Genomic DNA, 12,143 nt, shown 5'->3' on the forward strand with positions numbered 1-12,143 from the left:
AAATGCTAGCATCAGCTCGGACAAGGGGGAAGGAAACCCCGTCTCTGGGCCCGGCGGAAAGGGGTAGACCCCAGTCTCCGGGCCTGTCACACAGGCCTCACCACTCACCTCCGTGTTCCTCCAGACACCTCCTTTAATCATTATCCGCGGCATCCTGGCAGTCAGCGACTGGTCCGAGGGAATCCTCGGCAGCTGCAAACGGTTAGGAAGGAGCTCAGTTATTTAACCAAACTTGAACCCAACTCCGGTGATAAACCTCCGGCCCTAGGTGCAGCAACGGGCGATGAGGTGACAAGGACAACACAGCGCTCCCAAGGTGGCCCGCTGCCGCCACCAAGAGCGCCGCCAAGCCTGGCTGACTGACACTGCACCCATTCCACTCCTCTCAACTTTACACCGGACAGATCACTTTGCAACGGCATCATCGTAAATAAACAAATCTTTGATTGTGGGTAGTCATGCAACGTGGGAAAACGACCGTTCGATCCAACTCGTCCATGCCGACTAGTTTTCCCAAACTAATCTACCCTAATTTCCCTGCGTTTGACCCATATCCTTTTACTACTCACGTAGCTGTCAAAATGTCTTATAAATGTAACTGTATAAGTGCATCTACCACTACTTCTGGCAATTAATTCCATTCATGCACCATCCTCTGTGTAAAGACATTATCCCTCCGTCCCTTTGAAGTCTTCTCCTTCTCACCTAGAACCAATGCCCTCAAAGTTGAGAGGGGAACGATTTAAAAGGGACTTGTGGGCAACTTTTTCATACTGAGGCTGCTTAGTCAAGATTGGTGTTTCTGTGAAGGAAGAGCATAAATTTCTGCTGAGGCAGGTTTATTGAAAGGGTTCTCTTACCAAGCTCCAGGGTAGTTCCTGGCAGCTTGGTCTAAGTCACTGCGGCCTCAGTGGTATAGAGGAACGCTGACCTTCATTGCTCTGACAGCGTAAGTGCTCTGCTCTACTTTCTGCTACCTTAAATTCAATCACTCTGCTACTACACTGACTGTGCAACAAGAGTCAAGTTCCATCACTTTTACTATAGCCTTCAACATCTTCACTCATTCATCCTTCTTTCCCCTAACCTCCCACAGCATTAAATATGCATGGCTTCTGCTCTACCTGTGCACTTGCCCAGGAGGCCTCATCACCTATTGTCCACCTGTCCCAGCAGTATTAGTCATGCTGATACACATCCACATTTTGGCTGAAAGAAGTTTCCTCAAATCCCTTCTAAATCTCCTGTCCCTTACCTTAAATTTATTGTCCATCTAACAAGGGGAGAAGCTTCTTTGAACCAACTGTATCTATGCCTCTTGCAATTTTGTACACCTCAATCAGGTCCCCTCTCAGCCTTCTCTACTCTCAGGAAAATATCTCCAGCCTTCTCAGTCTCTCTTCATAGCTAAATTAATCCAGTCCAGGTAACATCCTGTTGAATCTCTTCCTAGAATCATAGGATATAATCATAAATCCTTACAGTGTGGAAGCACATCATTCGGCGCATCAAGTCCATGCTAACACTCTGAAGAGCATTGCAGCCCTCTACCCTATCTCTGTAACCCTGCAATTCCCCCAGCTAATCCATCTAGCCTGCACATCCTGGAGAGTATGGGCAATTCAGCATGACCAATCCACTTAACTTGCACATCTTTGGACTGTGGGAGGAAACTGGAGCGCCAAGAGGGAACTCATGCAGATATAAGAAAATGTGCAAACTCCACACAGACAATCACCAAATTCTAGAATCAAACCTGGGCCCCTGGTACTGCGAGGCAGTAATGCTAACCACTGAGCCACCGTACCATCTCAGCTCTCAGTCATGTTCAACCCAGAGCTCTTCCTCAGAACTGGTCCTTTCGAGTGTATAATTCACTGCCACCTTACTTCCAGATATGCCCATTTTGATGAAGTTCTGCTCTTCTCGCCATCAGGCCTTCGCTTTTAATCTTTCAGCCTTAGCATGTTCATTGCTTTCTGTCTCCATTTCTGAAGAATGGTCAAACCAGAATCAAAACATTAACTCAGTTTCTATTTCCACAGATGTCGCTAGACATGCTGAGTTTCTCCAGCATTCTCTATTTGTTCCATTTTCCTCCAGTGCAGACTTGCCATTTTTAATAATATTTTTCATGAACCTTCAACACAAGTTTTCTCTGGTACAATCATATTCCTCCTACAGTCTGGTGACCAGAACTGTACCCACTACTTCATCTGTGACCTAATATCTTATACACAGCAACCATTACTTCCCTCCTCTTGTACTCAATGTCTCAACTAATAAAGCAAGTCTCCCTTAAATCTTCTAAAGCACCATATCCACCTGTCCTGCGGCCTTCAAATAACTGTGGTTATGCACACAAAATTCTTCTGATTCTCTGTACTTCTTAAGGCTCTACCATTCAACATGTACTCCCTCGCCTTGTTAGTCCTCTTAAAATGTATCACACCTCACTTTTCATGGTTAAATTCCTTTTGCCACTGTTCAGCCCATCTTGCCAGCCTGTCTAACAACTGTATCAACCATTAAAGTTTCTTGACACCTGGTCACTGGACTCAAAACGTTAAGACTTTTGGTTTTTCTTTAGATGTTGCTAGAATTGTTGAGCTTCTCCAGCAATTTCTATCTTTATGTGTCTCAGATCTCCAGCATCTTATGTTCTCTGTTTTACATTAACTTTTCATTTCCATCCAATGCTGCCTAAATCATGTTCCCCTTTTTAGTGTATGTGTTTCCCTGAAACTCTTCGTGTTTTTGCACGTCGACTGGGGTAAATTTTAAAGTTGTGTGGGTCATAGTGGTGAGATGAACTTCAGACAGTTTTGGGGTGGGGGGGTGGTAGGTGGAAGAAAACTACGAGTCCCATGATGCCCTGGAATGTTTGGTGGGGGAGGTTGGTGTGAGGACGGCGACGCAGTGCGCATGTTCCGCCGGCGTTGCCGCGGTGCAGGCTGGGATGTGAGTTCCACACTGACCCTCCTCCCCTTCCCCAGACCCAGGCCAGTTCCCGGTGACCATGGTGGGCACCTACTGTTGTGTGCCGGGCTGCTTCAACAACACACTCAAGAACAAGGAGCTCTCCTTTCACGTCTTCCCCAAGGACGAGACGCTGCGCGGCGTTTGGATCAGAAACCTGTCGCGCTTGGACGAGAGAAAATTCAGCGTGTGGCAGCCCAAAACCCATCACAAAGTCTGCGACGCCCACTTTGCTGGAGGCAAGAAGACCTACATGAACAATGTGCCCATCGTCTTCCCCGTGAAGGTCGAGAGGTCCCGCAAGAAGGAGCAGGCCAGGCTCCTGCTGCTGGGTGCCAAGATTACCCCACCAGGTACACTCCACACATGCAGCAGCAGATGGACATACCCCGCCTCTAGTGGTCAGGTCAAAAGTTTATAATCCCTGTTGAATTTAGCGTCGAAAATGTCAGAAACGTTGAAAATTCTGATCGTTTTATTTGTGGATAAAAAGTAATCCGCTTAATTTTAGGGAGATTTTAGCGGTCGGGTCTGTATCTTAAACAGAATTCGCTCCCTTGTAAATCAATTACACAGACGTGGAGATTTCCATTTGAAGTGCCTGAGCTGCAGTCTGTTGTTCACAGTGTAATCTGAACTCTTCAACTGTGTTACTGTTATATAATTCGCTAGTTTTTATTGAGTATTTCGTGATGACGTTGTGTTTTTCAAATGGGTCCTGGATATAGCTGGTTTAATTTTAGCTTCTTCCATCGTGCCGTTCCCTACTGAGAAAACAGGAAAGTAATAACGTGTGAAGCTGGATGAACACAGGCCAAGCAGCATCTCAGGAGCATTGACACTTGATGACTGGGAAATATTTGAGTGCTAATCTGGAATGCTTTCCTTTTTTTTCGACGTCCGTTAGTGGGTCGAGCAAAAAATCTCATAAGAGGCATGGCGAAAAAAAAGGAAGATCACCTCACCCCACCCCCACCATGGCATATCCTTCGCAGAAATTCCCCTAAGGATACTCTCAGCTAGGTTGCACATTCTGCAGTAATGGCACAATGCAGTGCAACGTACTGCCCTAGTTATTTAACGAAGATAGTGAGGTGGAGTTTGAAATGAAAAAAAGCCATTCTTCCAGTGGCAGCATAGTCTGCACTGTGACAGACCTATTAGTCAGCACTGATATTCATGAGCTGTTATACAAAGCTTACTGAGTATAGCAGAGTTCAATGCTATTGGCGTTTTAAAACTATTAACAACCATAGTTTTTTTTTATCTGATTTGAATGTCTTTCTTATAAATCTGTCTACCCTGTACGAAATTCTAATGTGGTTCCAGATGTTTTGGCCAAATATCAGCCAACGTGTACTCTGGCTTAATTGTCAGATTAGTTTCTAGGAATATTTCCTCTACTTTTATTATGGCATGTTATTTGACAAGCATAGTGGAACTAATTCAGAATTATCATGGAAACAGCATCAAGAAACATTGTATCCAATTAAGATTGATCAGAAAATGAAATTTGCCTTTAAGTGTATGGTGGCATTGTGGTTTTGCAATTAGATTAGTATTCCAGTTCTACAGGCATCAATTTCATTCCCATTGCTGTAAATGGGGAATTCAAATTTAATTCATAAATTAAATTTTAAAAGAAGGAATTAAAAGCTTATTAGTAATGGTGACAACCAAAGCTGCTGTTTTGTGTGAAATCCATCTGGTTTACTAATGTGCTTTAGGGAAGAACGTCTTCTGTCCATATCTAGTCTATCCTATATGTGATTTCACATCCACAGATATGGTTCTTAACTATCCTCCGAAATGGCCCAGCAAGAACTCATCCCTATCATAACTGCTGTGAATAATAAGAGTGCAATTGAATGCTCATACTGTATGCATCTTCAGCACAAGATTCAGATACTAGAAATGCATGCCCATCCCAGTTGCTACAAAGTCCTTCTCACGAACGGCTGGCACTTGAATTAAATATGGGAGAATTGCCCACAAAGTAATTAAACAAGAGCCTGACAAAATCATACCTTGTGACTACTATTCAGCTCCTACATTATCATTCCTGTCTTCCCAGCCGGATAAACCCACAAGGGGTGTTGGCATAATGATGTACCGGAGGATCCAAGTGGTCCTGAGAATCTACATTATCATTAGCAGACCTCATGAAGTCCCAAGGCATTAATTCGAATGAATCTCTTGATTACCAACTATTTCCCTCCTTTGATGAACCAGTGCTCCACGATTTGAACACCTGTCCCAGAAGCGACAAGGGTAGCAAGGACATGGTAAATGTTTTGGGCATGGGAATGCAGGGAAAATGGTGCAAGCCCAGGACAGAAAAATGTGTTTGACCATGTCCTTACCCATATCCCCATTACTGAGCATCTCCTCGTGAAGGTATTGGTAGAAGTGAGCTGCACGGTCCTGTGAACACAAAGTTGTGCAGGTCTACTAAGTACAGTCATCAATGGTGGTGGGCAATTAAACAGCTAATGAGGAAAGAGTCTATCAGTATCACCATCCTGAATTATAGAGGAGCCCATCACATCAGTGCAGATTTGAACATGAACTGTTTGTATCGATCTTCAGCCAGAAATGTAATATGAACAAGCCAGTTAGCTCAGTTTCTCCATTTGGTCCCCACTATCACAGATGTGACTGTTCAGATGATTCACATGATATCAAAAAACACCACGTGATATGTAGATATAGCTGAACCCAATGGATACTGCAAAGGCAATGGATCCTGGTAGGCACAGTTAAAAATACATACTGCTCTTTTCCCTGTCCATATTTTGGAAAATCAAATCACAATACTGTATTCCTTCTCCTGGCTTACTAGCAAAAATTAAAGTGTGAGGACCCAGTACAGAAAGTTGTACACTGTTGGTCTGAAGCAACAGGAGAGTTTCTACGAGACTGCTCGGAGTGGGTTGACTGGTCCGTATTGAAAAACTCAGCAGCCAACCTGAACGAGTACACCACTACCGTTACAGTCTAACTCACCTGCTTCAAGAAGTTGGGGGCTGTCATCCTAGTGCCAAAGAAAACTCATGAAATTATGAAGTGCTTCAAGAGGTTAGTCATGGCTCGCATCAACTTCAGCCGACCAAATTGCATTGATCCTTTGCAATTTGCCTACTGGCACAACAGTTCCAAAGCAGACACCACCTTCCTGGCCCTACACTCATCCTGAGAACATCTGGATAACAAGGATACCTACATAAGGCTCCCACTTATTGACTACAGTTCCACCTTCAATACCAAATTCCAACAAACTCAAACAGCTCAAACTGGATCCTTGACTTCCTGACCCAAAGACCGCAATTTGGCATGGTGTAAAGACAACAATCTCTCCATCAACTACAGCAAAATGAAGGAGCTGGTCATTGACTTCAGAAAGCAGAGTGCATGGTACATTTCTGTCTGCATCAATGGTGCTGAGGTGGAGATGGTCAAAAGCGTCAAGTTCCTGGGAGTGATGATCACTAACAGTCTGTTCTGATCCACCCATGTCAACGTGACTGTCAAGAAAGCACAAAATTGTCCCTACTTCCTCAGGAGACTTAGAAAATTTGGCATTTTCACAGGACTCTTACTATTCTTAAGGATGCATCACAGAAAGCATCCTATCCGAACGCATCACAGCTTGGTGTAGCAACTGCTGTTCCAAAGATGCAAGAAACTAGAGTTTTGAATTCAGCCTGGTCCACCAAACCAGGTTTCCATCCATTGCTTCAGGAAAGCAATGAACATAATCAAATACCCCCTCCCAACATGGGTATACTCTTTCCTGCCCACTTCTGTCAGGCAGAAGATAGTAAGTTTGAATACATGTGGGAATTGATTTAAGAGCAGCTCCTTCCTTGCTGTTATCAGAATTTTAAACAGACCTCTCAAATGTTAATTCTGATCTCTCTCTTTGCACCTTCGCTGTGGCCGTAACACTATTCTGCGCTCTGTTCCACTACCCTGATGCATTTTGTATGGTGCAACCTGCTGGCATTGCAGACACAACAATACTTTTTCACATATCTTGGTATGTGTGATAACAATCAATCAATCAATCATCTGCCAGCAGTACTGAAGACTTGTATTCTAAACCCAGCTGTGCCCCTAACCAGGTTGTTCTTGCTAATGTGGAAAATTACATGGGTATGCCTTGCCAGAAAGAACGACAGGAAAATTAACCTGTCTAATGACTGTCCCATCAGTGCACAGACATCAGCTGGAGCATGCCATTGACACCATACTCACCGAGAATATGTCTCCTGATGCTTCATATGTTTTGTACCAAGACAATTTGGCCCCTAACCTCATAACAGGTTAGGTCCAAATGTAATAAAAAGATCTGAATTCCAGAGGAAATATTAAATTGACTGCCCTTGACAAAAAATGGCGGCTATTGACTAAATAACATTCAGAAGGCTTTGTAAAATTGAAGTCAGCGAGAATTTTGGAAAACTCTAAAACTTTTTTTTTGTTCAAGTCATACCCATCATTAACAAAGATAGTTATATTCATCAAAGGCTAATTATCTCAGTCCCAAGACATCACTGCAGGAATTGGGCTTGGCTGAACAATCTTTCAGTCCATCATAAGGCCAAAAGTGGGAATGATCAGAAAGTGTGTCATACAATTTGTAATGCTTAAGGTGCTGGAAAAGTTGATGCCAACATGCCATAAGACCTGGATGTCATTCTTGCATAGGCTGATAAGTGGTAAGCACTGCTGGGATTGAGGGGTACATCAAGGCCCATTTACTGAGGCTTTGGGGGCCTACTGCTCCTGGCAGTGCCATGACCTGAGCATAGTACCAAGGCCTGTGATTTCTGCCCCTGCCCCTAGTGGCAAGTAAACTTCTTTACAAGCACCAGGCAATGACAATTTCCAGAAAAGAAAGTCTGACAACCTCCCCTTGATATTCAGTGGTGTTATCATGTTTAATTCCCCATCATCAACATAATTAGTGACACAATTGAACAGAACCGATCATGATAAGCCACGTAAACAACTCTGATTCTGTGTTGGTTAGAGGGTGGAAATTCTGCACCGAGTGACCACAAAGCCTGTGGTTCCCCCAAAGTCTGTACACCCTCCATTAGACAATAATTAGGTGTGTCGTGGAATGATTTCTACTTGCCTAGATGATTGCAGCTCCAACTGCATTCAAGAAGCTCACCACTATTGAGGGGGGGGAAAAAAGCCTGCTTGATTGTTGCTACTGGCATCTTGGTGGCTGTGTGAACCATCTACAGGATTGTCTGCAGCAATTCATCAAGGCTGTTTCGATAGTATCTTTTAAAACTACAGCCTGTACCACCTAGTAGGGCAAGAATAACAGATGCATAGGACTGCCCACACCTGTAAGCTCTCTGTGAAGTCATTCACCATTCTGACTTGGAATTGCATCTCCATTCCAATGCATTTACTGGTTCAAAATGCTGGAACTCCCTCCTTAACAGAATGGTGTGTACATCTACCACACATGCACTGCTAAGGTTTAAAAAAGCAGTTCATCATCGTTGGAGGACTTTTTGAAGTGGGCAGTATGAGTTGGATGTGACAGTGCTGCAGACAATTGCTGAGTAAATTTTTAAAAAATGCAGATTCAATTCCACATACTGATCACAAATAGAATGGGGCAGTTTTGGCACTTTAATAGTAAATCTCTGAAGCAGTGTACTGGATGCCTGGATGTTGAGTGGAGTACCTCTTACTGTGATTTAAATGATATCCCATTATGATTGAACATGATTAATTTTAAATGTGTATCTTGGGATTTGATTTGAATCTCCAAAGAAAATTAACTTGAGTTTATGTTTTTGTAAATGAAAGTTAAGCGTTCACTTCCTGTCAAGTAGCTATTCAGTTAAGCATAGTGCTTAATCTTTTCGAAAAGGAATCAATGAGCTGAGTTGCTTGCTTTTATTCTATAAAACTTTGTATACTCTGATACAATGTTAATAGATGTACAAGATAATCAAATGAGCAAGGTTCACAATTTCTATATAAATGCTAACGAAAGGAGTGTAATAATCTATTGATTATATATTGTAGTTGTTCTGGAAATAGCAAAGTGGAGAGGCAAGCTATTTGATTTTACTTAGGAGTCTACTTATGAAATATTGAATGGGATGAAGAAAATAAGGTCTTCTGAGAACAGACAGCTGTTTTCAACCTGACTGACCAAAAGGAAGCCTGCTCCTCTCAAATATGGAATTGCAAATGACCAGAATGCTGACCAGAGAAAGATTAAGCAGTTCTGCTTTTGAATATAGTGTGATTTGTTATTAATTGAAACAAGCTGAGAATTAATCATGTGTGTTATTCTGTGCATTCATTTACTTTCTACAATAAAACTAGTATTGTTTTTCACTCCAAGTTTAGAATCACCATGTTAGAGAAATGGGTTCTGATGCATGAGGAAAGGTTGGACATGTTGGACCTGAATGGCGAGTCATGTGATTGAAATGTATAAAATCGTGAAGGGACTTGACAGGGTGGCATCTGAATGGATGTTTCCTCTTGTGGGAGAGACTGGATCTTGGGGTCACAACCTCTCACAATGAAGGCCAGCAGAAGTGGAGAAAAGAGGGGAGGGGGAATTGCATTTTTTGATTAGGGGTAGTATCACAGCAATAGTCAGAGATTAAGTAACTGAGGGAATCATCCAGCAAGGCATTGTGGGTGGAGCTAAGAAATAAGAAGGGGATGGTGACGTATTGGGGTTGTACTGTAGGCCCCAAAATAGTCATCAAGAATTTGGGGAGCAAATATGCAAGGAGATTGGGGAGACTTGCAGGAGCAATAAGGTTGTCATAGTGGGGGATTTTAATTTACCTGACATAAACTGGGACTGCCATAGGGTTAAGGGTTTAGATGAGGTGGAATTTGTCAAATGTGTTCAAAAAAGTTTCCTTAAGCAGTATATAGAGGGTTCTACTCCGGAAAGGGCAAAATTTGAACTGCGCTTGGGGAAATAAGACAGGACAGGTGACTGAGGGAGAGCACTTTGGGATCAGTGGCCATAGTTCTGTTAATTTTAAAATAGTTGTGGAAAAAGACCAAACTGGTCCACAGGTTCAAGTTCTAAATTGGGGCAAAGTGAGTTTTGATGGAATTAGACTGGAGTTTGTAACGGTTGATTGGAGTACCTTGTTTGCAGGCAAAGGGCCATTTGGCAAGTGTGTGTGGCATCCGTCAGTCTCGAAAGACCATGGATCTCTGCCTGAAGAGTTTTGATTCAGCAGCTGCTGATAGTACAGAGTCTGTGGCTGTACAGGCCCACACGGGAGTGACAGTCTCAGTTGCAGCAACTGCATTTGAAGACAGTCTCCTCCAGTGTTGCCGTGTTGCTGTCTTTCCATCGAGCGCGCTTTTCCTCAGCGGCAAGCCTCAGTTTCCCCTCTCCTCGCTCCAGCCCTCTGCGTAGTTCCCGTCTCCAGTGTGAGCAATTGTTTGTGACGTCTTCCCATCTCTCGATGTCCAGGTCCGTTGACTTCATGTTCATTTTGCAGACGTCCTTGAAATGAAGATGAGGTCGTCCTCGTGTTCTCTTGCCGATGGCCAATTCCCCGTACAACACATCTTTCGGGATCCTCCCGCCCTGCATACGATGTACATGACCCAACCAGCAGAGGCGGCATTGTTATAGACAATAGACAATAGGTGCTGGAGTAGGCCATTCGGCCCTTCGAGCCAGCACCACCATTCATTATGGTCATGGCTGATCATCCACAATCAGTATCCTGTTCCTGCCTTATCCCCATAACCCTTGATTCCACTATCTTTAAGAGCTCTGTCTATCTCTTTCTTGAAAGCATCCAGAGAGTTGGCCTCCACTGCCTTCTGGGGCAGAGCATTCCATATGTCCACCACTCTCTGGGTGAAGAAGTTTTTCCTCAACTCTGTTCTAAATGGCCTACCCCTTATTTTTAAACTGTGCCCTCTGGTCCTCGACTCACCCATCAGCGGAAACATGCTTCCTGCCTCCAGATTGTCCAATCCCTTAATAATCTTATACGTCTCAATCAGATCCCCTCTCATCCTTCTAAACTCAAGTGTATACAAGCCCAGTCGCTCCAATCTTTCAACATATGATAGTCCCGCCATTCCGAGAATTGACCTCGTGAACCTACGCTGCACTCCCTCAATAGCAAGAATGTCCTTCCTCAAATTGGGAGATCAAAACTGCACACAATACTCCAGGTGCGGTCTCACCAGGGCCCTGTACAGCTGCAGAAGGACCTCTTTGCTCCAATACTCAATTCCTCTTATGATGAAGGCCAGCATGCTATTAGCTTTCTTCACTACCTGCTGTACCTGCATGCTTGCTTTCATTGACTGATGTACAAGAGCACCTAGATCTCGTTGTGCCTCCCCTTTACCTAACTTGACTCCATTGAGATAGTAATCTGCCTTCCTGTTCTTGCCACCAAAGTGTATAACCACACATTTATCCACATTAAACTGCATCTGCCATGCATCCGTTCACTCACCTAGCCTGTCCAAGTCACCCTGTATTCTAATAACATCCTCCCTACATTTCACACTGCCACCCAACTTTGTGTCATCAGCAAATTTGCTAATATTACTTCTAATGCCTTCGTCTATATCATTAATATATATCGTAAACAGCTGCGGTCCCAGCACCGAACCTTGTGGTACCCCACTGGTCACTGCCTGCCATTCCGAAAGGGACCCGTTTATCACTACTCTTTGCTTCCTGTCAGCCAGCCAATTTTCAATCCAACTCAGTATTTTTCCCCCAATACCATGTGCCTTAATTTTGTTCACCAATCTTCAATGTGGGACTTTATCAAAGGCTTTCTGAAAGTCCAGGTACACTACATCCACTGGCTCTCCCTTATCCATCTTCATAGATACATCCTCAAAAAATTCCAGAAGATTAGTCAAGCACGATTTCCCCTTCGTAAATCCATGCTGACTCTGACCTATTCTGTTACTGCTATCCAAATGAGTCGTAATTTCATCTTTTAAAATTGACTCCAGCATCTTTCCCACTACTGACGTCAGGCTAACCGGTCTGTAATTTCTTGTTTTCTCTCTCCCTCCTTTCTTGAAAAGTGGGACAACATTTGCCACCCTCCAATCCACAGGAACTGATCCTGAATCTATAGAACCTTGGAAAATAATTACCA

General features: G+C 43.5%; 2 protein-coding genes across 4 annotated transcripts in view; one reads left to right on the forward strand and one right to left on the reverse strand.

The window, feature by feature from the left end:
• The window catches only part of cdc5l (CDC5 cell division cycle 5-like (S. pombe)), a 56,299-nt gene extending 55,979 nt beyond the window's left edge, over positions 1-320 (reverse strand). The window contains exon 1 of the mRNA XM_048531181.1: positions 109-320. Coding sequence (XP_048387138.1) covers positions 109-153 — 45 coding nt within the window. The 5' untranslated portion in view covers positions 154-320. The remainder of the gene's footprint in view (positions 1-108) is intronic.
• Positions 321-921: 601 nt separating this feature from the next.
• The window catches only part of LOC125452797 (protein downstream neighbor of Son-like), a 54,783-nt gene continuing 43,561 nt past the window's right edge, over positions 922-12,143 (forward strand). For 2 of the 3 annotated variants that reach the window (XM_048531652.1, XM_048531654.2), the window contains exon 1: positions 2,944-3,332. In XM_048531652.1, the coding sequence (XP_048387609.1) occupies positions 3,020-3,332 (313 nt within the window). In that variant the 5' untranslated portion in view covers positions 2,944-3,019. Of the gene's footprint in view, positions 950-2,943; positions 3,333-12,143 lie in introns of those variants that run through there. The other variant, XM_059645435.1, reaches the window with a different exon arrangement.

Source organism: Stegostoma tigrinum, chromosome 4 (genome assembly GCF_030684315.1).
Source record: "Stegostoma tigrinum isolate sSteTig4 chromosome 4, sSteTig4.hap1, whole genome shotgun sequence".
NCBI classification, from domain to species: domain Eukaryota; kingdom Metazoa; phylum Chordata; class Chondrichthyes; order Orectolobiformes; family Stegostomatidae; genus Stegostoma; species Stegostoma tigrinum.